The 27,931-nt window shown below is 40.2% G+C and overlaps 1 protein-coding gene across 2 annotated transcripts in view; it reads left to right on the forward strand.

Moving 5' to 3' along the window:
* The first annotated feature begins 2,994 nt into the window (after positions 1-2,994).
* LOC146985564 (copine-8-like) overlaps positions 2,995-27,931 on the forward strand; it is a 65,890-nt gene continuing 40,953 nt past the window's right edge. The window contains exons 1-3 of one of the 2 annotated variants that reach the window (XM_085778634.1): positions 2,995-3,321; positions 18,322-18,362; positions 25,423-25,469. In XM_085778634.1, the coding sequence (XP_085634760.1) occupies positions 3,239-3,321; positions 18,322-18,362; positions 25,423-25,469 (171 nt within the window). In that variant the 5' untranslated portion in view covers positions 2,995-3,238. The remainder of the gene's footprint in view (positions 3,322-18,321; positions 18,363-25,422; positions 25,470-27,931) is intronic. The other variant, XM_085778635.1, reaches the window with a different exon arrangement.

A 27,931-nucleotide genomic window follows, 5' to 3' on the forward strand; every position in this document is an offset into this window, starting at 1 on the left:
AATTGGAAGATTCTGATCGGATTCGGCTCGATCCGAAAGAAATTCTGTTCGGATCGAGAGGGGTGGTTTATACCGATCGTTATTCCGAACGAGGTCCATGTAAACACTTATTCCGATCATTACATCCTTTCCCACTAGCACGACACGGCTGTCTACACAGTTCTACTCGGTTCTTATTTATTTAGCCTATTCATTTTTGCTTTTACACACTCCAGTGTGACGTCCGACAGGAATCAAACCCGCTAAGTTTAAAAACACCCTGGCAGCAGCGCACACGGATCTACTGAGACTTGTTATTCTGTCACCTGAGTTAACGAGGTGGACAAGTGAGTTTGGAGCTGATGAGAGGAGAGAAAAAAGAGAGCGAGTAGTAGCCTACCGACCCGATATCGCCGTGTATCTCGCTTTCAGAGTAATCCCGCTTCTTTCCCCGCTCTCTCTCCGTTGTCTTCACCGTCTTCCACTGACGTAACTCCACAAATGTCCAGAGCGCACATGGCTAATTAATATGCACGCGCTGTTTTGCATTGACCATATGGTTGTGTTTGGGTGTATAGAGGGCGGGATATGGCGTGTTCACATCCGCACTTTTCATGGGTCCGGTGAGATTTATCAATGGCAGGAACAGTAGTACACGTTGCTGAGTCTGCTTAATAACGATATAGGAGTACAGCAACAGCTCTTAAAATCTGGCGCAGGCCCATTTTGAGTAGGCTACTGAATGGGATAAATTGAGCCACTTCCGCGTTTATTGGTTTATTTACAGTAGTACAGGAAGTACAACTCTTCTTCTGCTGTTGTTTTAGGGAAAAAGACAGCTCTGCTCATGTCAAAATGCTGTTATTCTGAATAAAGCTCGGTGCATGTGTACGCACGTCATGATCGGATTATTTGATTTTGCGCCCATGTAAACAGTGGATTCGGATTTTCCGATCCCTCAAATTTTTAATCTGATTAAGAAAATTTGCGCATGCATGGGTCTCTCAGTCCCTCTGCTCTGCTCTGAGCCGAGGAGAAAACTTTTCTTGTATCCTACAATTTTTATCCAATGAGGAGAGAGAACGGCATGAAGGGCTGTGTGTACAGCCAAGGGAGGCGCGTGAATGTGGTGACCTAGGGACGAGGACCAATAGATCCATGACGAGGGCGGGGACTGCTAACCCTGTCGGCTGACAAGAATTATGGTGCGTTCAGGGCAGCCCGTAACTCGTGTTTTCCGACCTGTGAAGTCGTACCAGTTCGATCTGGTGCAAGTTCACGGGTCGGAAGTCACGAGTGGCCGTTACAGTGCACTTTCACAGGCAACAGGTCGGAGAAACGCGAGTTGCGGGTTGCCTGGAACGCTACAAAGTCGTAAGTCGTGACTTGAAGCCGTAACTTATGATTTCAAAAGCCTGCCTGGAACGCAGCATTAGCCAACGACCGGAGCCCTTAGTCGACATGAGGGTGAGTAGATAATGAGTGAAATTTCAATTTTGAGTGAACTTATTATAAAAAAAGTGTTAAAATGCATGAATTTAAAGGGATAGTTCACTCAAAATTTAAATTTCACTCATTATCTACTCACCCTCATGTCGACTAAGGGCTGGGAGAAGTTTCAGAGTTATCCGTGGCTTCTCTGAGTTACGGCGGGGCACACCAAAAGACACACCAAAAAACAAAAAACAAGCACTATGGTATTTGGATGTTTTTTGGTGTGTCTTTTTGTTACGAAGAAAAGTGGTATCCATTTGCAACCGTTATATGGACATGCACTGCTACACCGAGACCCCCTGTAACTCAGAGAAGCCACGGATAACTCTGAAACTTCTCCCAGCCCTAAGTCGACATGAGGGTGAGGAGATAATGAGTGCAATTTGGATTTTGGGTGAACTATCCTTTTAAGCTGCAGCAAAGTAATTAATGAAGTCTGAGTATGACTACTTCTTGATTCATCAGCTGTCAGAAGTCCATCCTCTTCTGCAAATCCTCTACTCAATTGCAGGTTCAATATTGAACCTGCAAAGTAAACAATGACTGGTTTTACACTTGTAAAGAGTCTGTATTGGCTTCCATTAATTTCCTGGAGGTTTACCACAACCTGGAACCTTATGCATCTGCACCAAGTGCAGAAGCATTAACCAGATTTTAGCTACAGCTACAGTATGCTCAAAAGCCTAGCCTATTTACCTTAATTTAACCTGACCCACAACTAGAAATCAAAACTTCTCACACCTCTAAATCTAAATGTTAACTTGAAACCATTGTAAGAGCTGAGGGTTTCCATATTAAGTCCCTATAGCCCTAGCTTTCATGAGTTGTAGCTATGCTAAGTTGACTTCTCTAAAAATCTATTAACCTACAATAGCCTGTTTGAAATCCCAAAGAATTGAACTTCCTTTTCTTAAGACTCTTCTGTCTCAATGAAAAAATATTTAAAATGTTACAAATAAGAAGTTTTCAACTATAGCCTAGCCTAGCTTAGCCAAGTTGTGCGACTGCAGAGACGTTCGGCGACTGTCCAAAACCAAAATGGCCACAATTAGCTCTTCTGGAGAAGATCTGGTCTGAGATAAAGGTAAAAAATATTTTTTCTTTACTTTCTCAGATTTATTTTAGGATATAATATTTTTAAAATATTTTTGTGTTTTACCCATCAGATGAATAGCTAGCAAGTGGTTTTAATTGACCATACTCATGACAAAAAACAATATATTGTTATTTTTGTGACTGGAATTTATGCCAACAGCCTCTTAGAGCGGCTAACGTGGCTAACATTGTGGGCAACTGCTGCTTTCAGCCAAATTTGACATATTATTACACAGCACAGAGGCTGCCCCCGTCACTTTATGCCCCCAAATGATCCAGAATCAAACCAGAGCCCAAAGCCCTAAGCTGAAGCTAGAGAGAGTGCATTATCTTTGTCAAGACATTTGGTCCTTACAAGTGTGTGTGTGTGTGTGTGTGTGTGTGTGTGTGTGTGTGTGTGTGTGTTCCCGCCCCTTCACAACCGTCCCCTCTCCTCCGGAGCACCGAGGCGCACAGAGACGCGACTCCGACGCGCTGCAGCTCCGCGTCCGTGTTTCCCCTCTCCGGCGCTTCTCGCCTCCAGAGATCAAACGGCTCTTTGTCTCTTCGTCGCAGGGGCTTCTCGTTCATCCATCCATCCAGCCCCTCCACCTCCTCTCTCGGTTCCTCTCATGCCGCCGTCAAGGCGCTGGATACGGGGCGATTTGTGATCGACCAAGCAAGCAGCTCGATGAATATGGCGTGTATTGGGGACGCAGACCCTTTCACCGCTGCGATACCTGCCACCAAAGTTGAACTCACGGTTTCTTGTAGGTGAGTAAAAACTGCCAAACTGTCTGCTGCACTTCAAGACACTGAGGAGATGTTTATCAGAGTGAAATTATCCACATTATTTTGACATTGGACACATGGCAGGGAGCGTAAACTGTCGGTTACTGCGCTGGATGGAGAGCGGATCGCAAACGCACTTTTATTGTGAGACACAGTTGTTGACCGTCATTGATTGTATTTTAGCCCTGAATGCGTCTCTTTGACAAGGTCAGTGTTGTCTTAGTGTCACCGCTGTGGATCAGGAATCACATTATCTGGAGAGGTGAAGGGAAACACGGCTGAATGTTTGCGTCTGTGGGCAATAGTTTGCCGGTGGATGGAGATCAGAGTTGACATGTTTCCACGGTATGGTCGCTTTGACATACACAGCTGCCACACGCAGGGATGTAGCAGTTTATGTAAACATTTGATGTAATATTGTGAAATTAATGTTTTTTTTTTTTTTGTTTTTTTCTGAGGATGTTTTCCTCACAGAGAGTGGATGAAGCACGCACGAGCAGTCTGTTCACAGCAATTTTACAACTGCAACAGCTTCCCTGCTCCTGTCCACTGATAGTAGAGGGACTGTTGGCGGAGAGAGTAAGGGGGTGTGACAGAGGGACTTTCCTACACAGCTTATTTGTTAAATTGCAAACTTTACTCTTTTTTTGTCATATGACTATCTATCTATCTATCTATCTATCTATCTATCTATCTATCTATCTATCTATCTATCTATCTATCTATCTATCTATCTATCTATCTATCTATCTATCTATCTATCTGTAGCAGCTTGATTAGTTAGTCAAGAGAGAATGTAGGAGCTGAATATGATATTTTTATGAATTTAGTCAGTTCTCTTCTCTGGTTGCAGCTTCTCCAGTGTGAGGAAGAAGATATTTTCCAGTATTAAAGTGTTTATCAGATTTTTTTTTTTTTCATAACTTTTACAATTTTCCATCAATGATATCTATTCTTGTCTGTGAGAGCTGAGAATTTTACCCATAAATGACATCCTAGTGTAAAACATTGCAGTTGTGTCTTGGACCCCTGGTTGAAGAAAAGCAGAACATCCTGATAAGGAAGCAGAGGCAACTGAATGTTTTTGCTAAATTGTTACTGCTGATTATTTGATGAACTTATCTGTACTTGACTGTTGCTGACATAAATACTACAGTTATCTGGAGGGATGAACATTGTTCTCCCAAAATATATTCCCTCATTTGGTTTCATTTCCAACATCTTTTTGCCATAATCTCCCAGAAGTCTAAATATAAGATGAGATCCAGTGAGAGTGAATGCAATAAAATTCCACAGTGTTCATTAAACCCGAAAATGTACGTATATTGCAGAACATTTCACAGCAACGCCTTCGATCAGTCTTTCAAGTAATTTTCAAACAAAAATTCCCCAAAATGTTCAGATATTTCTTTGATTGTAAATCTTAACAAAAAACAACCACGGGATATGAGCTGATAAGACTGCATCACATGGGTTTCACCACTGCATGGTTAACCTGGTTGCCATGGAATTGTTGCCAGCACCAAAAAGTCAAGCCTGATATTTAATTCCTTATAGAATAAATATATTTCTGTTTTTAACTGTTTGTTGGATACAATAATCAATTTGAATACTTACACATTGTGAAACGGTGGCAGTCAATATTCACAATTTAAATGCTATTATGTCAACCCATAACTCATATGATATTAATTCAAATAATAAAATTTCATCATCATTCATTAGTTGCAGTCATACTTAAGTGGGCTTCACATTTGATTGGCTGGAATCAGAGTGTTTGGAACAGTAAAAGTCAAGCTATTAATCGATTATAATAGTTGCTGCTTAGTTTCTAATCAACAAGACAAGCTCTTAGAATCATCCTCAAATACCATCTGATATAATGTGAGGAAACAATATAATTTATATCAAAATATAAATGTCAAAGTATTGCTAAGATTCGTCATATTACCTCAGTTATTTAGCTCTGTTGGGTTAGGGTGAGTTTTCTCTTTCTGTTATTAACTGAAAACTACATAAGTCCATGTTTCCTCTGACCTGGAATCAGCTACAGGAGACCAAGCTGCTTAAGGTCTAATGATGATGATGACGGCAATTTTGAGATCAGTGCCAGTAAAGATGTTTCATCCAAATTGAGGAGGCCACCATGAAGAAAACAAAATGCTGTTTTCAAGAAAAGCTCTCAGGAGTCGTGAGTCATCCGTGCTTTCTCACAAAATGCTCTTCTCATACATGCAGGCATTATGTACGATCACGTGCACATGGCTGTGAGAGGGAATATGTAGTTATGGAAAACTGATGGATGGGCAGTGAAGTGGCAAATGTGTATGTTTAATGGTTGTAATGGAGTTGTGAGGGGCTAAGTAATGCACTGTTTCTGTTAGTGCCTTTAAATAGCCTGTGATGGACAAAATTACAAAGGACCAGTAAACTACAAAGAGCAGTTTCAATAGACACATCCACTGAGGAGTTAATGCCATGTATTGTTGCAAGGGTTAGGGGTGAGTGTACAACTTCTGATCTGTTATTTGCTATTTCAACCTGAGGATTAGTGTGTATGGAAGTGAAATTTACCTTCCCAGAAATGTCCTAACAGGGAATGCTGGTCGCCTGAGGGACCAAAGTTTACAAGCAACAGCTTAAACTTACAACATGGAGCATTTACAGCAATTATAGTGATGTTGACCCCACACCGGGAGGTGTTAGGGTGCTAATATTTCATCTGCCTTTGGTAAGATTGGCAGGATAGTTGTATTACACTGCAACAGCTTTAGGTACATGGATAAGAAACTGTGTAGAGAGACGACAGATGTTTTTTTGATTCAAGTTTTTCAGATATTTCAGGTGTGATAAAGAGTGACATTCTGGATGAGTTTCATTATGTGATAGGACAACTATTTGCACCAGAGAGCATGCATTACAAACTGGGCTGTTGGGAAAAGTCAGTGTGTACCAGATAGTACAAGTCTAAATGTAAGGTGATATGTCATAGTAATTCTAGTATTCAGAATGACAACAGGTTATTTTGCATCAAGCACACAGAGGTCTAGACTCTAGACCTTTTTCATTTTGCGCTCATGCTACACAGCGGGGGTAATTCCCCTTGGAGCAAGTGTCTCACTACGCAGGTGCTGACAGTGTGTTGAAGAGCAGCTGAAGGCCTTGGAGTGCATCTGTGACCACTGTGGGTCACCGATGAGTGCAGATGCTGTGAGTGCAGAACAAGTGCAAGCTGTGGGATTTCCCCCTTTTGAAGCGAGTACCTGCGGGATTTGGAAATCTTATGTTAAGAGGGTCTTTGATTTCTCCCTGGGAGAAAATTTCCTTCACAATGTTGGCTTAAGTGGTGCTGGAAAGTCCAGTCTTGAATGTAACAGCACAGTTCAATTTCTAAACATCTATGAGACGTTGTCTGTCCAAGGCAAAGACGCAAGGCCCAGTGACAAGCAATGTCACTTGATGCATTTGATTGATTTGAAGAGTATACCTCATTAGAGTTAGAGAATGTTTTCCATACATTGTTAGTTCATACATATTTAACTGCAATCTCACAAAATTATATTGTTCTTATTTTCCTGTTAATCAACATTTTGGCAAATTGGCTCATTGCTATTTTTAGAACGGCGGAGCAGAGCCACAAGCTGCTCAGAGCTACTATGCTACAGAGGCTCATTGAATTTCTTGGTTTCCCTCATCAAACTCATCAAATACACAATCCAACAACTCCAAAACGCTCTTGTGGACAAGTTGTGACCCGCACATTCACCACACTATGAGATAATAACGGAACATTAACAACAATAACAACATTATTGTTTTCGAGGTAAATGCAGAGACTGCTTGCCGAAAAACTGCCGCAGACGGGAATGCACATCAGCAGTTTTGCATGAATTTACCTCGAAAACAACGCTGACTCGTAACGTTCCGTTATTATCTCATAGCGTGGTGAATGTGCAGGTCACAACTTGTCCACCAGAGTATTTTGGAGTTGTTGGATTGTGTATTTGATGAGTTGATGAGGGAAACTAAGAAATCCTATTAGCCTCCGTAGCGTAGCTCTGAGCAGTTCGTGGCTCTGCTCCGCCGTTTCTAAGAATAGCTTACACCGACAATTCGAGGTAACAAACCTACTCCTAAAACTACAGGGATTATGGCAATTGGACAATTTGCCAAAATGTTGAACTATCCCTTTAAGGTACATTTGCATTTTGTTTTAGTGCCCTCTGCTGGCACTGCGAGAAATTCACAACAATTCACCTGCTTTTTGTGGTTAATTAAATTAATTCATTTGCATGCTCGCACCACTTTTCACCACCAACTTTTCTATCCATTCCCCAATCAACACAAAAAATGACTGCCACACTATATATTTATAGAATAGAGACGGATGTACGTATTGTGAACCGACTCATGAAAGGGACCGTAATGAGAAAATCCAAGAGAACAAGAATCAGGATATTTCTGTGTCCTTTACCTTTTTACTCCGACCCATCTCTTTTTCTCTTTGTGCTCTCCTCACTGTTACAATACTAAATCATTGGAGCATCCTGAAAGCTGAGAATCATCTCTGTGCTCTGCTCCAGCAGGACTGTGGAGGTGTAGCCCACTCCAGGGAGTGTCGGTACACTAGAGCTGTCACGTTTCAAAAATTCAAGTTTGACCAAATTGAAACTAACACGTAACACACTGAAAGTGCCTCCAACTTGAGCATGAGAGACAGTGAGCTGTCAGTCTTAGTGCCCGTGTGGCCATCTGTATTTTCCCGTGTGGTGTTATACAACTGTACCATGTGTTCAGACGTTATAATCCAACTGTGTTTGTACATTGTGATCTTACCTTTGTTGGTAATTTTGCGATCTACAGAGTACAGCTCAAAACACTTGCTGTTGTCACTCTGATTGTTGTCACGACCTTGTTCAGTACTTCTTATTGTTTCAACTTAGATCTTGAACTTGAATCAGTCATTTACAGATTGAATAAGTGTGGGCACTGCTTTTCTGCCTGTTTCTCTTAAATTAATAAGTTGTATCTTATTATTATTATCTTAAACTGTCTGCATAAGAGCTGCAATTATGCAAGTAATGATTACTTTCTCCTTAATGGTTTCATCATGCTGTCTATAGAACATGAACCCCCCATTGCATCCTGAAGCCTTCTGGCTGTGAAATCTCCAATCTTCCAATTGTCATATTGATATATGAATTGCATAGTAATTGCAAGTGAGGAGGGGAAATGATCAGATGTCGGACAGATTTGCTTTAAAGATGACTGAAACTGAACAAAATAAGTTTGTGTCAATTATCTGTCAGTCAGTAGATCAATTAGTCCGTCAAAAGGTACAAAGCTTTGATGAAGTTTCACATGTTGTGTTCGGTGTAAAGGTCTGATACTCCTATAATTTATCCTGGATATCACTGCTCACAAGTTTTCATCCATCGTGTCATCAAATCACAGCTATACTCTCCCTGACAGACACATCTATTGCTGAATCATTGCATTTTATTATGTTTTTAAACAGAAATAATCATAAAAAGTGTTGTTTTTTTTTAGCCACCTCAGACTTGGTAGCTTCAACAGCTTCACCAACACAAAACTTAGAGGCCCCGAGCTGGTGGGTGGTGTGAATTTCCCACTTTGGTGTGTCTGCGTGTCGACAGAGCTATTGAAGCTTTTGGTCTGGATAGATCCCATCGTCTAGTAAAAGCCCCTGTTCACTCAATAAATCTAAACCATCGCCGGACTCATCGCATGTGTAGCCAAGCAGAAGAAGTGACAGATTGATTAACTCAAGTCCGATATTGTCCATCAGTGAGAAGTAAATCCTGCAGTCTGCTGCAGCAGTATGCAGCCGTATGAATGCCTATCACTCTCCATCACTAGTTTTGCACACGGATATGATCTGAGCAGGCCTCAAGCTGCATTATCAGAGGATGGTTGTGTAAAAAGACGTTATATAGCGTTCATGTTGCTGTGTGTTTGTCCTCTCGTCTAAATGGTCCACAGTGAAAGATAGCCGTGACCTTTGGGTTACAAAGGTAGGAAGTGTATCCTGTTGAAGAATTGACGTGTTGCGATGTGGCTGTATTGAAGCTGGACGCTGACCTGCTGAGAGGCCGGTCGATGTGTCACAGCCGATGTTGCACTTTACGCCAGGAAGGTGAAGAAAGAGACAGAGAAGAGAGAGAAGGAATCCTCTGCCCATGTTTCTTCTGTTTCAGTTGAGTACACAAACGTGTTGCTGCAGTGTTACTTCAATAACACGGTCACGGACTCACGGACACATACATTTCTGCCTGACAGGGTCACAGTGGAGTCATCCTCAGTACTAGTGGGTGCAACTAGTAATTTTCGTCTCTCAGTTGGTCTGTTGATTATTATTTCAATTTACTTGTCGTTGCTACAGAGGATTTTACTTCTGGTTCATGTTTGACAAAAAACATTATTAAGATGTCTCCCTATACAGCCATTGGGATCATGTCTGTCTGTGTTTTACTCTGATTGAGCCTATACAGTAAGTGGAAGGTGTCAACTTAAGTTTCTCTGTCAGAGATGTTGCGCTTCCTTAAAACTGGACTGTGATGTCTCTAGAGTAGGACACAGACTTAAAATTTTGGTAGGAAATGATTATTGTGCTCCCGTCTTGATTAGAATGTTGGTATTTAATGTAAATGAAAATGGTGGGGACATGATTTCACTTAATATCAACATCAGCTGTTCTCCATATTCTGCACCAAATTAGGTGTGAATTTACAGTTTTAGTCACCTGACTTCACAACCTACAGATACGCAGCTATCAAGGTCTACTGAAGCTGCGTGCCTGCTGGGATCACAGCTTTGCCAAGCGCTGCTCACCCAGAAACTTACCTGAAATACCTGATAGGAAATATGCCAGAATCAAAGCCTGCAGTGGGTCTTTGACTGAATTTCATTCTTACACTTACACAGTTTATAGGTTTATTTTACTCAAAATCTAAAATCCATCCATCCATTTTCTTAATTTCCCGGGATCATCAGATGCTTTCTATGTTTATGAAGGTTATGATCCAGCTGGTCCCCACTGTATCTTAAAGACGTTAAATAGCAGTTGACCATATGCTGTAGTTGCAGAGATCAGACAGCTGGTTGTCTCTTGCTGCTGCTGCCAACAATTTTAAGTCTTTCTTAATTAGTAATTACCATGTATGATTGCTAATGAGCTCATCCTCATATCTAAGAACCACTATTACTTTTCTGATGTGAAGAATAAAAGGAGGATGCATGAACACAGAGTATGCGTTCACAACAAGTCACATTGACAGTCAGCTCCCGTTCCTATGATGGTTGAATGCACGAAATGTGTTCTGTGATGGTCTTGAACAAAAGTGTTAGAGCTGTTATTAAAATGTTATCACAAACATTTTAATTAAGGTTGTTTTTTCCTGGTCTGTTGCTTGTTTCTATTAGTTGTTGGACACAGGATTACACTTGCTGTCTCATATGGGATATTTCAATCAGTAGACTTAAATGTAGTGCACTGGGTACGCAGTATACTCATTTATTGTGTGTTGTCACTTGTCAGACATGGTTGTCCTGAATCTGCTGTTTGTGTATAGTCGCTGGATAAGTGATCATATATAACTATGATATGTTTCCAGTCTAAATATAGCGTGTACCCCCTGTGTAATTACGAAACCGTCTGCACAGGCAACACGTTCTCTTTCCTCCTCTTCACGAGTTAGAAGATTCAACTTAAATGATCTCATTAGTTTGCTAATAACTAAAGTGCAACCTAAGGTTCCATCAACTTTAATGAAACTATGTACATAGAATAAAACTTGACTAGACTGGCTTTTCCTGTTGGCCCTCCACTTCATCCTCTCAGTGCTGCTTCGCCTTGCAGCTTCGCTCCCTGCTGGGTTCTTGGTCGTACAAATTCAGCGCCATTTAGGTGAAACAGAGCGAAGAGCATTAAACCAACAGATCAAGTTGGTCTCAGGTGGCAGGTCCAAATCGCAGGAGGCCCAGTAGGGGTCATGGTGAGTGGCTGCATTAATGAGTTTTTAAGGGAGTCATTTAGCCTAATTAAGGCACCAGCCAGCCACAGTAGCTTCACTTGGTTACCACCGACATGGCTCCATCACATTACTAACCACCTTACCTCCTGCCCACTCTGTTCCTCTGCTTTCATCTTTTTGCACAGCCGCTCTCCTCCATCTCTGTGATTGCCGTGGACAGATTTGAAAACATCATACTGATTTAGTGTTTGATGCCTTTACACTGAGCTAAATCTGTGATTTTTGAGGGGGATATTTTGGAGACAAATCCATGACTATGTAACTTTAAGAGGAAGCAGCAAATACTTAAGATTATAAGATACAGTATTTAAAGTCAAAGTCCATAAAGCTTTTCAGTTAATATTGGGTATGTATTTTTGTAGTGCATTTATAGTGGCTGTGGTTGGTCTGTGATCTTAGATGTTGAGAGACTATTACCAGATTTGATGACTGGACAATAGATGCTCTGTCTCTGTCTAGACTACACTGTAGGATACAAAATGTAGCTTCTAGTAGTGCAAGGCCAACGTCAGTCTCAACAACCTCACAGAGCATTTGACAGAGACATTATGTAAAAATATTGGATTTGATTTACTTTTTGGTTTAATTCACAAAATTACAGTATATAGATGAAATGGTACCGCCTGAAATACATAATCAGTAGGGAATGATAATATATCCTTGAAATGAGAAACTAATGATTGTTCACTACATTTCCAGATGTTCTGTTAAATGAAAACATCCTGACAGAGAAGAAAACCTGGAATACAGCCTCAGATATGTGAACAGCTGCATGATATGAAGTTTGAGCCAAGGCAGGTGCTGAAGTCTGCAGTATCTCCAGGCTTTTTTCAAAACCTACATCAAAATGCAGGTACAATACATTCACATTCAAAATGCAGATTCATGCATTTGGCACTGCACAGTGGTTTTAAAATACAAACAGATTTTACAGGCTATCACAGTGACAGGTACTCTGTTGTTCATTGTGATGCTCGTGAGGCAAACGGAAGTATCAAAGTCAAGTTATTTGTTACAGATAGTCATTACAAATTTTTTAACGATACACCGTCCTTGATGGAGGTCACCTACATGTTTCCTATGACTGTGGAGTTTGTTGAGTGTGCAGACAAAATTAAAGAAGGTAAAGAAAGAGTAGTCTTCTCTTTATCAGTTTAGGACATCTAACACAGTGACTAACTGCAGATCGTCTGCACACTGCAAACACTGTTCTGTATAAATTCATGTAAACACGATTTGCAATTGCTCAGCAATGGTCTACGGTTGTCGAGACGTCTCAGACAACAACTAAAGCCGCAGTACAATGACATATGTCACAACACAATGACAAAAGCAGCAACAGAACGACATAAGCCACAACACAACGACAAAAGCCACAACACAACAACATAAGCCGCAACACAACGACAAAAGCAGCAACAGAACAACATAAGCCACAACACGACAAAAACCACAATACGACATAAGCCACACCTCAACGACATAAGCCACAACACAACGGCAAAAGCCACAACTCAACGACATAAGCCACAACACAACGGCAAAAGCCACAACACAACGGCAAAAGCCACAACACAACGGCATAAGCCACAACTCAACGACATAAGCCATAACACAACGGCAAAAGCCACAATACAACGACATAAGCTGCAACACAATGACAAAAGCCGCAATACAACAACAAAAGCCAAAACACAACGACAAAAGCCATAACGGAAGTGAACGAAAACATTGAGTATCGATATTAGACGAATGTGACGTAATTACTATGTTGGCTATTAGGTTAGCGTTAATGAACGAAATAATACAATTACATGACACAGGATGCATATATGCTAGGCTTGTGCCGATCGGCGATCTGATTGTGTATTGGCGATTGAGATTTGAGTGTTTGAATGGCCAGAGCATCATCACTAAAAGAGTCGCGAGCGCAACATCCGACACAAGAATCAAACTGCTCATTTTAAAAGCACACCGGCCACTAATCTGTACTGCCACTGTTGTTATTCTTTCACCCGAGTTAAGTAGTAGTAGTAGTAATTATGTCACATTCGTCTAATATCGACACTGGCTGTTTTCGTACACTGAAATTCTGATGGAAGTAAACTCAACAACTCCCGCTTAAAAAAGAAGTAGAACTTTAGCAGCGTTGAAGAGATTAAGTGATGAGAATAATCAATCTTGATGATGTTTTGAATATCCAGAAATCTATATCGTGAAGACTCCAAAGAAGTTTAAAATGGGACTCTGTAGCCCTACACACTTTCAGTTGACAGTGAAGCCCTACACACTTTCAGTGGAGGCCTGATCCACAATGTCTAAGACAGGAATGGATGAAGCGGTACAGGTGTGTCAATTCATCAGTGTGGAGAGACTGTTGACTGCTCCTGCAATCAAAATAACTTAAAATGCCTTTTCTCTGTCGTGAAATGCTCGTGGACTGCTGATGGTGTTGACTTTCCCCCAGGAAAGGTGGATTCCCTTTGTTCATTATTGGATGCACATCACTTCCCCCTAAGGATGCGTACAAACACAGAGAATCTGGGAAAATCGTTGAGAGTTAGGAGTGTGTCTAAGGTACTTCAAAGGTGGATTGATCAGAAAAGCCCAGAGTTGTCTTCAGACTCAATTGACCTTATTGATCTGGTGTTATCCCCCCCCCAGTAGGAAGCCATTGTGCTGTTCATTACTGCGCCTTCATTCACAGTGGGGGCCTCTTGATTAGCTGGGTTATAGCTCCACAGACAACCGCCACTGAACTAACAGTAAACAAACCTGCACAATGGCTCGGAGGGCTGAATGTCAAGCTTGTGTTCTTACGCGAGGTTACACCGTGGGAGTGACTGAGCTTTCTGACTTTTAAGAAACAAGATGGTGAGGAGGTTTTCTTGCTGAGAACGTTTTCTTGCTACTCGTGCTCCAGTCAAGTTCAGTGAGCCGGCACTAACCCGACCAGGGTCAAAGCTACCAATCCCATCGGAGCCACCCAGGCAAAAAATGTATGCACTCTAAATCCATCTTGTAGCATGTGTGAATTTATTCGGGGGAAGCTGAACGGTGGTCACTGGTTAAAGCAAGTGTTGATGACTGATATAGTGAAGTTAATTCAGTGTTAAAAATGTCAGTCATGTGTTGCTGGATTGATTGTGGGGTTCCCCGTTAAGAGGTTTTTGCATCGCTGTCTGAGTTGGAGCCGGAAACAACTTAACATCAGATTGGAAATGATTAGCCATAGATCAATTAATTGATCACTTGAACACAAGAAAAATGCATTAACAGCTTCTCTGAGATCACAAACTAGATTAAGTTGTACAGAGACAAAGACTTGGTGGTTTATGTGAACATAACAGAACAACACAAATGTGTTACAAGACAATCAAAAATATGATCTAAACAAAGACATGCTTCACCTTCGAGGATTCCTTAAGGCTAAAATTTGTGATATGACAAGGACACTTTTTGAGTCTTTACTGTAAAGTATTTTCTTCTCTGTGTACTGCACCTCACTGTCTCAGCTCCTTAAATTTGACATCTGCTGAAAAATTATACAGTACACAAATATTGGTGGTCTTGGTGGTGTCATGTCCCGTGTTCCAGGAACTGGACAAAAGGTGGAGACTACACATGGCTTGGAGTTTTTAACAAAAATAATTTATTAATGAATTCAAGAAAATGCTAAATATAAAACTGTGAGGAATTTGTTATGGGAATATAGAATAAGTGTATATGAAAAGAGGAAGTGATTCGCATCTTGGAAAACTTCATCTCAATTTCTCTCACAGAAGGGCATCCCTCTCCTCCCCTGCGCTCCCTCAAATACAGGTATTTAAAGCCTCTGCTGCCATGTTTAGGCGGCTGTGATGTAACTGGTGGGATTTCAAATGTAATTCTGGTGTCGAGGAGGGACTGCTCTCATAAATGTTTGATGAACGATGAGGCACTCTGCTCCAGCCGCCCAGACATTCTCAGGGCTGCCCGTGGATGGAAAGGGCTTTTCAAAGAGTTGCCTGTCTCTATCAGGGCCAGGTGGAAGCCCTCGGGTGCACATGAATCAGAGAGGAGGTTACCATATCCATACTGTATAGGAGTGTGCACATCATAACTGCACACACACATGTTCAGTTGCGTGCTGTCTCTCATACATTCCTTAAACTCCCTTTTTTTCTTCATCCCTCCTTCGCTACATCTTGTTCCCTGGCTCCACTCATACTCCTCAGTGAGCCAACAGAGTACAGTATTGCTTTTATTGGACATTTATCCCATTTGGCAGGTAAAGTCGCCCACTTCTCACTCCTACACAATCACTCAGACTTTCCGCCAGTCATAAAGCACAGGCCCTGATATGTCTAGCCCCAATTCCATCGCTTATTATCATTTATTTAAGGTTTCAGAGCTGGGGATGGCCGATGGGCGTGCCCTGACAGCGAGGCAGCAGAGCGTGGTGTTTTACCATCTGGGCCACACAGGGATCAGCACAACACAAGTGCCTGATCTAGATACATCACTAACCATCAACGGCTCCTAGACACTCACTGCTTGTCATGCAGGACAGGACGGGCGACAGAGCGCTCACCCTGCAGCTAGCATGATAGCAGGAGCTTCCCTCCCCACTCTCCCACACCGTCCCTCTCTCGCTCTCTCTTTGTCAGCAGCAATACAACAATATGGACAAAGTCATGCTGCTGTGATTATTACAGCTTCAAGTAATACTGAACACAAAGTCGCTCGTGTAGGGATAAGTCGCTCTTATTTCTTCTCCATGGAGCATAATGGCTGAAGTAAACTCAAATTTATGGCATAAACTTCAGACTCATTTCTTCCTGTTCCATCAACACGCTCAGTGTGATGCAAACCAAAATATGGTAAATTCAAAAACACAATTCCACTCTGCCCCATTGAAGTCTATGAAAGCGGAGCTTCAACAGGTTTAATGCACTGATACGCTAGTAGTTGAATGTGTTGTAATGCAGTTTTAGTCAATGAAATGTAAATACAATTTTGACCTTTTTTTTTTTTTTTACCTTTTAGTGGAAACAGAGCTTGTACTGTCATGTATGTTATAGTATTGCAATGAAATCACACCATCAATACAGACAGTAGATATAAAATATTCACACAGGTCTTTGGGTTGTGGTAGCAGTCCTAAAACATGTGTCCCTCATGGCTTTTAAGTCAGTCCTACTGATATTTGCATGATCAACTGAAATTGTCCTTCGTATACTGTATGACTTCTTGTCACAAAGCTGCTATGCATCATGGGTAGTAGCTGGAGTTTGACCGTTTTTGTCTGGACCCATCAGCAGTGGCATTTCTCTAATTACGGAGGTCCCTGATCAACTCTACATATCAAAGGGAGGAAGTTAGACCTGCATCTAATAAAAGTTATGTTTTGAAGCTGAGCGTAAATCAAAGTGGGTTTCAGTCCCAGATGAAGACCGCTCTTTGTGAAAGACATGAAAGGACACACTGTGAACGTGTGCCCTGGTGGAGTGCATGTTGTTTAGCTTTGACCTGGCAGCATGGGTTTAAGTTCAGCCTATGACCTTTGCTATGTGGTGTCTTTTTTTCTCTGTCGCTCAAATTTTTCCTTCTCTATCTCTCACAATAGACAGAAGTCTAAAAAATAACTTTAAAGAAGAAACAAAGTGACTCCAGTCTTCTAACTTTCTGTCTGAGTTCTGAAATCACAGCTCAGTGTTTGGTAACTTTGTCAGATTATGTCAGAATTATATATATGGATAAGGCAGTCTGGTTATAAACTAGGTTTTGGTCCAGTCTTGTTTGTGAATTGGAGGCTGAATGAGAATGAAGTAAAGTAAACAAAAACATACTGAGTTGGACGCAGAGGACACACAGCAGCACAATTCAAGACAACAGCTCTGGTAAACACAGTTTCAGAGACGTTGTGTGATCATTGAGCTCTGTGTTGTTGTTGAAGCTGTAGGTCAGAGTGTTGTTGCAGTGAATTGTATTAAATCAACATCAATCTCATGGTTTATGGTTGTTATATTAGATATTTGAGTACAGCTTCAGATTTTACATTTGTTACGTTAAGATGTCCTGTGAAATAATTTCAGTTCTACAGGGCCAGATTTTAGGATGGGTAATGAATCCTGCTCGTCTTGCTGCTGACGGCCCTGTCACTCATATTATTTAGTCTTTCTGGGTTATAGCTCTATGAAAGCTTTATGTGGTTTTAATGTAGGGTTTGGCAGGAGTACAAGCTGAGTGAGTGAGAGGTTCACTTCTGTCCCTTTGGGTGTTGTTGGGCTTGTCCCTGTCCTTCTGGCTCCCTCCTCCTGAGACCTGGACACTGTACACAAATGACACAGAGTTAAAACCACAAAGGCCCACCAGCACTGACGTAACCGGCCGGGTCTCCCTTTCCAGAGCCTGCGCTGCTCCTCTCTTTTTCGTCTCAGGCAGCTGTGGCTTGTCGTCTTTGTGTGCATATTTAATTCCTTCAGAGCTGTTTAAGCGTGGAGCACCTCACTGGCGCCGAGCATCTGCTCTGCAGTGGGAATCTTCGGCGCATTTATCCCTCCCCATGCAAAGAGCGAAGACCAGAGTGTCATGTAAATTTGATGGCAACTTCCTCTGTTGTTGCTGGCACCCAGGGAGCGCAAAAAAGTGGAAAATAGGTCGTCTCTTCTGCTGTTTTCCCTGTATGTTTGAAATATAAATGGGCCCCACTTTAAGCTCAATTTTACAGTCTGTTTAATGTTGCTGCAGAGACTGGATGGAATAGCTTTTGTTAATCATGTCAGGAGAGGATTATGGGTAAACAAGTTGTCAGGGTAGTGAGAGAGCTAATTAGGCAAGGTTTAATGATGTAATAACTTTCTAGTTCTCACTTTCTTTGTTGAAGTGGGACAGCTGTGCAATTAATTTTTATGTCAACGTGTCTCTTTGTTTTCTTGTTTTTCAGAAACCTCCTGGACAGAGACACGTTCTCCAAGTCTGATCCAAGTAAGTTCGCCTCCCATCATGCACACACACACGCACACCCTATGGCGTGGGTTTTTGCACAGATTTGAGAGTTGATTCAATTTCCATTCACAAAGGCTTAATTCAATTTGATTCAATTCCTGATTTGATTGGATTTGATTCACTTACAGAATCTCTTTGCTTGGAGAGAACTAAATGCTGTAAATAGTTCCTTTAACTTGGTGCATTAGTTAATACGTAATGTTTACATTTTGCACGGACCATAGCAGTTGCATTATCGCACTTTCTAATTAACAAGACAAACAGTTCAGACATGCATCTTAGAAAGTAACAGATGTAACGGTTGAGCAGCAGCTGCGCTTTACTCACAACACATAGCCTACTCACAACTTCTTGCTTATCTTACATATAGATTTGCTGCCTGAATTTGAGCTCTCCACAGTTCACTGTAATTTTTAAATTTAAAATGTGTACCGTACTTTTAGGTATGACTTCATTATTACCATGTTGTGTCTCTCTAATAACGCATTTTGGAGGTGTAGAGCTCCTGTGCTGCGTACACACCATTGTGTTGCGACTTGTTTGAAAGGTTACGAAACAAACAGCACAAGCTCCAGATGTAACAGACTGTCATGTATCCTGTGTAAATCATCATCACAGTAAGAAACTGCCAGAAAGGTGGAGAATGGATGAAATAATTATTTTTGTCTTTTTACCAGTTAACAACTGTGCAACCCGCAGCTAGGTTACTTTTAAGGGGGAATGTTTTCTTGTGCGGTAAATCAATGTCATCATGGCAACTATGACCATTTTCTCTTTTTTTTCTTACATGACACATGCTTTTAATGATCTATTAAAATCCATTATGCATTTCTTTCATTTCATTTTATGTTAAGTCAACATTTTGAGATTTTTTTTTTCTCAGGTTTTAACTGGACTCACATGCAGACACACACACATACACTCACTGTCACACACACATACACATGCTCTGCCTAGCTAATGTGAATTAGTAGACATTTGCATATGTCAGGGGTCGTATTCGTCACTGTTTTCTGCTTACAACGTGAGTGAGGGGAGCCAGATCATCCTCACACACAAACCAGCCACTTCCCTCCCACAGATTAAAGGACACACAAACTCACACATCCTCACATACACAATCCCCACTCCCTTGACAGCAGGAGTTCAATTTGGCAACTGGTCCAGTGGTTTTTAAAGGCCCAGTGTGCAATCCGACAGTAATTTGTCCTGAGAGAGGAATGTAAAATGTTGGACTGAGGGCATTTTTCCTTGTAGAAGCTGGTTTCTCATTTCAAAGAAGGCAATACTAGGTCAGGTATAAAACTGGAGGAAAACTGGCACACACTGAACAGATTCATAATCTTGTTTACATATGCCAGGATCAGACCACACAATATCAGGTAGATTAAGGATTAGCATCGGACACAACAGCTGCTTGTTTTATCTTGTTTATCATGGCGGGAGACATCTAAAGCCAGGCCTGTGAAACCTCTCAATCCATCCACCATGGTTGTTCCTGATGACTAATCTCTGCTTTCCTGATTAAATTGGAAATTTAAATTTGGACCATTTGACTAGTCAATAGACAAAACTGAGCTGTGTCATCTCTTCAGACTGAGTCTGAGGGTAATCTATGTTATAAACAGTAGGTGTGACTAACTTTAGCTGTGTTACCATCAGGATCCTTGCCTTGATAATATGAAATATCACATATCGTATCATACATTTTTCACCGTATGCAATATATTTTTTTGCCACTTATTTTTATTGAGCAATGTTTACCATAGACAAATACATGTTGCAGCAAGTGCTACATTTTTGTCCTTTTTTTTTTTACATTCTACTAAATAAATAGATAACAATAATGATATTGTAGAAAAACAGCCTGTTTGCGTGCTATCTTCCCCCTTATGAACTATTTTTATAACATGGAAGAATTTTTTTTCAGTCTGTTCTGCTCCATAGTTCAATTTCAGCTCTGCCTACTGTATATTGAACCTCAGCATGTGACAAATAAAACTTTGAACTGCTGGTTAACAGGAGCATGACTTTTAGCTGAAACACTAAACAAATTAGGTAATTAGATGTAAATTCAGTGATATAATTATGTTCAAATAATACCAGATATCATGATAGTTGGTATGGAGACTCTCAAGTCTGTTGAGTCTATTTGTCAGTTTATCCTGACAGACTACATACAACCTTCTTTTCATTTGTCCCATTTTTCATTGTGCCAGATTGCAACACTCAAGCGTGAGCATGGTGCGATGATGGCTGTGTGCCGAGGTCCTTAAACCAAACAGTTTAACAGTGTTATGCATTAATAAGATATCAATTATCAGTTCAACCAACTAGTGTTTCAGATGCTGACTGGCAAGCAAGGGTACAAGTGTTTAATAGTTTAGCCGACTAATCATGCGCATTCTCTGTATTGACAAACTACTAAAGTGTCCAATCTTTCATTTTTTTGCCCTTTTGTGCAAGTTCAACAAATTGTATGGCATATTTATGTTATTTGCTCATGTCACCAGGAAAAAGGAGAAATTATGTTTAATTAATTGTATTTGATTACAGAACTTTTACTTAATTAACACCGTCAGGTCAGAAGCATACCAAATCAATCATCAGTCTGTACCTTTCCTCCACGTGCAGTATGTACTGTACATCACTCAAATTAGGTACACAAACTGCAATTGATGTGATTACCAGGTCACAACATGAATATATTGTGAATATTGTCCTATCAGCTCTCTTGTTCAAAATGATAAATAAAACCAGTCTCCCAAGATGCTTAGAACAGGTGCTTTCGTACGGACTCAGGCACACGTGCAAAGACAAGCTTGAAGACTGTAAAGTAGTTCCTTGCTGTCTTCAGTTGTTATTCATGCTTTGTTTTCTGTAACAGACAGTGACAGCCTTGTCGGTTAAAAGCCCTTTAAAAATACACATGATGGGAGGAAGATATACCCTTTATGCTCCTATGCTGCTGAAACAATGAATTCAAAATTTATTCATATTCTATTTCTACCCTCCTATCCAGGGTTCGGTTAACATGCAGTTTTTGCAGAATCACCTTGCTGCATTTCCTAAATATTCAGCACTTTGCCACCTGGGTGCTGCTGCACACAGCCAACACAGCAGCGTTTTTAGCATTGGTTGGTGTGTGTGTGTGTGTGAACCCATAATTGATGAGCTCCACGAATGGTGGATTGGACCTTTAAGTGTCAGACGGTGGGAGAGGGAGGATGAGCATCCCTTCCCGCCCCAACGTTTATGCAAGGAGGCACTTGTGCTGCGTCCATGTCTCTGCACTGCTGACAGCACTGGCCCCAGTCACACAGCATTAGATCGCCTCAGCAGAGCCACACACACATGCAAAAAGTGCACACATCCAAGGCCCCGGGCAGGTTCACGTACCATATTCATATTAGCTTATAAAGCTCGACAACAATCCAGTGTTTTCTGTTTTTTTGTGCATGTTGCCGTGTGTTTATTATACGTGTGTGCATTTGTTCCTGCGGTGCGTGAATGTGGATCTGCTTTGATCAGTGTGCTTCAGCAGATTGGAAAAGGGCATTAATCAGGCAGGGCCATTATCAAAGTATGCACTGTCAGTATCTCCTACATTCAGAGCAGAGATGATGTTAGCGGTGCTATTGTCAAGTTCCTGCCCTCATCATCAGCCTGATAAATAGGAAGAGTTGAAAGGGCACCTGCACGGCAGCCAGGAGCACATCGCTATTTATGGGCGCGTGATTGATGTATAGCTTTTTCCCCCCGCACAATAATGCAGAGACCACGTGTCATCTGGTGCTTTGTGGTAAGATTAAAGGACGACTGTATGTTCCCACAGCTGAGCCCCATGCCCACTGCACACCATCCATGATGCAGCATACACCATCCAGACTGATAGTGTCCCAAAACATGGCAAGTTTGAGCCACCAGGCCAGACACAGGGGAATGTCACTGTAGGATGTTTGTGTTTTCTTTGTCCGCATTGAAAAAAAAACAAAAAACTTGGCTTTGTTGGAACTCAAACATCAGTTCTTGACACAATAATCATATTGTCTTTCTGTGCTCAACCTACGTTCAAAAACATGAAATGTCAGTTCACAGGGAGAAACACTTCATCAGAGAGGCCTGGTGATTCTGAAACCAAAGATGGTTTCGCTCACAGTTGCAACCGTTAATGAGTCTGTGATTAAAGTAAAAACACAGAAGTCATTTCATCAGTTGGTGGTAGCTCATACATTAACTCAGGCATAAATTTACAATTACTTAGCAGTATAATTAATGATAATATATGTCAGTGCAGTGGAAGTTGTTGCCTTCATAATCAAATGTCACAAGATCAGAAGTCAGGTTCTGTTTTTACGAGAGTGTTTCTGTTTATAGGACCTTAATCTTACTGTAGTTTCACCTTTTCTACTTTTTCTCTACTACTTGTACTAGCTTTCAAATCCTCTAAGGGTTAGTATTCAGCTTTTCCAGCTTTCAGGATTGAACTTGTTTGTTCTTTTTTGCTTGATGAGTTTGATCATTCACCACTCTCTTAAAGAATAATGAAAAACAATGACCAGCTTATCATGCACGACTCAGCATATGCACCTTTGCTTTGTAGTACGTATAATTTCCTGCTGTGTGACAGATGTGTTTGAAGAGGCTGCGAGAATTCAAATGTCTTCTTAGTGCCAACTGGCTGCTTCATCATTTCACCACTGTCCTGACATTAAATACACTCTAGTGCCTCATCAGACAAATTCGACAGAAGGGGAGAAATGGAGGAATTTTCAGGCAGGGAAGTTAATATTACAACACAGACATTACTGTAGATATAAGTTGTTTCACACAGCCAAGCAATTAACAAGCCTTACCCGCTTAGCAGCTACATGTCAAAGTTGTACTTGTCGTACTCCAGTACTTTTGTTTTACTGGAGTTTAGTGGAAGAGAATACTGATACCAATCTTATGTTGGTAGTCTTTTGCAGTATCTTATGCCTTCAAGTGCACCCATTTAGTATTCATTAGTGCTACACAAACAAAAGCAGTCATGATATTTAAACATACATACAGTATTTTAAACTGTAATATAAGTCAATATCTGTTTATACTGTACCATAACTACTGTGTCTGTTCATGTAGATATTTTTTGGTTAATCAGATAATTGCAGTGAGATGGTACACATTCTGACACTTATCTATGAAAAAAAAATCACTATTTAGTAATGAGTTAATTATAACTTATTCCATTTTATAACATGACTTAAAGGACAATTCCAGGCGAATTCAACTCAGGGGTGTATTTTCATATCATTTTAGGTCTAAAAGAATGAATCTGAAGATTTTCAGTTTAATTGCTCCTGTTTTGCGGTAGTTGCGTCTTTCCGCGCATCGCCACGGCAGCAATGAATGGGAGTGGATGTAAGTTCCGCTGTTTAGGCTGTTTACAGCCCTCAAAGCCGCAATTTTTTTCCACAGACAGCATCAGATGGCTACTCAAACATGCACCGAGAAGTTTATTTACTTCAAGCAAGCTGACATGTTTGTAAAAGTCGATCTAATTCAAAGTCTCCCGGAGTCTCGCGCGAGCCCGAAGTTGCAGTGCTGGTGTATTCAGGCGCAGTAGGAGCTACCGCTTGTGTCATAAACACAGGAATATCAACTCTTTACTTGCTTGAAGTGTACATTTTTTTCCACAGACAGCGTCAGATGGCTACTCAAAGATGCGCCGATAAGTTTTTTTTACTTGAAGCAAGTAAAGAGTTGATATTCCTGTGTTTATGACACAAACGGTAGCTTTTCCCACTGCATGTGAACACACCGAGCACGGCAACTGGGTCTCGTGCGAGACTCCGGGAGACTTTGAATTAGATCTAGTTTTACAAACATGTCGGCTTGCTTGAAGTAAATAAACTTCTCGGTGCATGTTTGAGTAGCCATCTGATGCTGTCTGTGGAAAAAAATTGCGGCTTTGAGGGCTGTAAACAGCCTAAACAGCGGAACTTACATCCACTCCCATTCATTGCTGCCGTGGCGATGCAGGGACAGACGCAGCTACCGCAAAACAGGAGCGATTAAACTGAAAATCTTCAGATTCATTCTTTTAGACCTAAAATGATATGAAAATACACCCCTGAGTTGAATTCGCCTGGAATTGTCCTTTAAGTATTAATCTTTACTGAAACCAAAGTAGCTCTTACATTACCACAAAACCCAGTTTTCTAAACAGTAACCACAGAACTGTGGGTTTTTAATCCCAGCCTCTCCTGTCCTTCATTAGAATGTAAATCTGTTTGTAATCTTCTACATTTTGCACTAATGGATCTTTATTTTATTGTTATATAATCGTTATCTCATTTATTTGTATTTTTTCCCCTTAATAATCCTAGTTAATTTTCTTTGTATTAACGTGTGCCTATTAAACAGACATACACCGTACAACTTTTATTTAATTAGGTGAACTCGTTGGGATTGAGGTCACTTTTGAGCCTATAAGAATAAGTCAGCAGAATGAAACATAATGACATATTTTCATAATGACAAAACATATCCCATAAACTACACACACTGTTTTATTATACAAACATTTTACCAATTACAGCAGATTTACAAATGTCCAGTCCCCAGGGGTTCCCGAGCTGCGAGTCGCTGTGAGTCGCTGCCATGTGACAGGCGTGTGTGAATACAGTAACGGCTGCTCTGATGCATATGAAATGTCATTTTAGTGCCGGCTGATTGCCTCGCTTTCTTGTCGCAAGTGATCCGTCATCAAAAAACACTCCAAGACGGATATGCTGGAATGTCAATAAAAAGGACTTTCCTCCACTAACCCCATCCCATCCTCGCTGTCCCTCCCTCCTCTTCCCCTTTCTGAAATATCATTATGCTGCCAGGCAAAGTTCTAGTGCCATTTAATTAGAGAGCTTTCCTCTCATGTTGAGTCCATGGAAAGAACATGCTATCAGCTGACATTTTTGCATTGTGTTCACTGTTAGTAAATCAATCTGTCTAAACTCTCTCCTATTTCTCTTCCTTCCCTTGTTTTCTAATTCAACAGTTTGTGTGCTGTACACTCAAGGAATAGCCAACAGGGAATGGAGAGAGGTGAGTACAGGGGTGGGGGGAGTGGAGAGAGGTGGTGGTGTGAGCAATTTTCACCTTACCACCTTGTTATAGCTCATTATTAAGTTTTGTGCCAAGCTAAGCTGTTTATATTAGGAAGGAGACGGTCATGATTTAGTAAATGTGCATGTTATCATGCTAACACTTTGATAAATGTGATTATTTTATTTTTTTGTGTTAGTATTTTTTTTTATTTTTTAGAAACTTTATTAAGACATCATGGTGCAATACAATTCAATACACCAACAGAACATCGCCAGGGGGTTTCAATACAGACAATGCAGAGACAAGCTTTCACAAAAACATTATATAGTGTACATAAATTCAAAGTCTTTATAGCTTTCATGTTGATGGATTTTTTAATAGACTTAATGTATTGTTTGGCTTCATTTTCAAAAATAAGAAAAAGTGGATTTTGATTAGTGTAACGACATTTATGAATGTGCCATTTGGCTAATTGTATAATAAGATTGATGATATAGTATTGTTTTTCTTTAGAAGATGGATTGTCAGTGAAGCCAAACAATACATGTTCAAAGCACAGGGAAAAAAGAGGTTCAATCGAAAAACAAATCAGGTTACAAATATCTTCCCATAATTTAGTTGAGAAAGGGCAAGACCAAAATAAATGAAAAACATCTTCAGGGTGTCCTACACAGAAAGAGCAGTTTAAATCTATATCTTTTTTAAATCGTTGTAAAAAAACTTTTGATGGGTAAACTCTGTGGATTATTTTAAAAGATACTTCTTTTACCTTATTATTAACTATATATCTAGCAGGTAAATTCCAGATTTTTTTCCAATTAAGGTTATTAACAAAGTTATTCCAATAAGCTATTACATATGGAGTTGATACGACTTCTTTCTGAAATAAAGAATGGGGGTAAAATAAGGATTTGTTTCTATATATAATGTCTCTATTATTCCATATGTAGTATCTATGTGGGGAAAAATTATGTTTATAGATTAATGACCAGGAGAGAAGCATCTGTTTGTGGAAGTTGGATAGTTTTAAGGGGATTTTTACAATATTGTAATTACAAAATAAAAGGAAATTTAAGCCTCCTAATTTAGAGAAAATAAAGTTTGGTATGAAGTTCCAAATTGAAGAGGGTTTCTTGAGGAATTGTTTTAGCCAATTAATTTTAAATGTATTATTCAAAGTGTGAAAATCTAAGACGTTAAGACCGCCCTTATCATATGAATTCATTATTACTGATTTTTTTATGTAATGGTTTTTGTTTCGCCATACAAAGTTAAATAACATCTTGTCAATGTTTTTTGAGATCTTTTTATTAACATCAAGAGATAAAGCAGCATATGTAAGACGGGATAATCCCTCAGCTTTGGTCAGCAAAATTCTGCCTCTCAATGACAAATCTCTCTGCAGCCATTGATTTAATATTTTCTGGGTTTTATCAATAATTAAATTAAAATTTTGATCGCATCTGGCTTCCTTATCCTTAGTAATGACAGTACCCAAGTAAGTAATAGAGTCTTTTACAGGTATATTACTTATGGAAGGGATATTACAGGATTTAAGAGCAAGCAATTCACATTTCTTTACATTCAAGCAAAGTCCGGACGCAATAGAGAAAGTACTTATCAAATCAATGGCTAAAGGTATCTGAGAGCTATCTTTTAAGAATAAGGTTGTATCATCAGCCAGTTGGCTGATGATAACTTCGTTGCCCGCCATAGAGATACCTTTTAATGGACTAAGCTTTATGGAGTCGGTGAGTAACTGCGTACATAGGAGAAAAAGGTAAGGAGATATAGGGCATCCCTGCCTGACCCCGCGTTTGAGGAAGAAACGGGGAGAAGTACCAGCATGCAATTTGATTGAGCAGTTTCCATTTGTATACATTGTTTTAATGGCACTGCTAAAATACGAACCAAAACCAAATTTTTTTAGGGCATGAAATATAAATTTATGTTCGATTGTATCGAAAGCCTTGTAGAAATCTAAAAAAAGAATGAAACTTTCATCAAGGCATAAGTCTGAATAATCAATTAAATCAAGCACTAATCTGACATTGTTAGAAATATGTCTATTTCTCATGAAGCCGGATTGAGTTTCATCAATTATATAGTCTAAAACAAATTTAATTCTTTTAGCAAAAATCAACGCAAATAATTTATAGTCATTATTTAGTAAACAAATTGGACGCCAATTGTCAATAAAAAGTTTGTCTTTCTTTGGTTTTGGTATTAGAGATATAAGGCCTTGGGTTAAGGTAGGAGGAAGCGATTCATTTCTTATACATTCTGAGAAAAGACCTAAGAGGAAAGGTGCAAGCTGTTTAGAAAAGGCTTTATAAAATTTAGAAGTAATACCATCTGTGCCTGGAGATTTATTAAGTTTGAAGTGTTCAATGGCCAATAAAACTTCCTGTAGTGTTAGTGGTTTGTCACAAGATTCCTTTAAGTCAATATCAATAGAT

This window comes from Trachurus japonicus, chromosome 6, assembly GCF_045865225.1.
Source record: "Trachurus japonicus isolate A0001 chromosome 6, Traja_1.0".
NCBI lineage: Eukaryota > Metazoa > Chordata > Actinopteri > Carangiformes > Carangidae > Trachurus > Trachurus japonicus.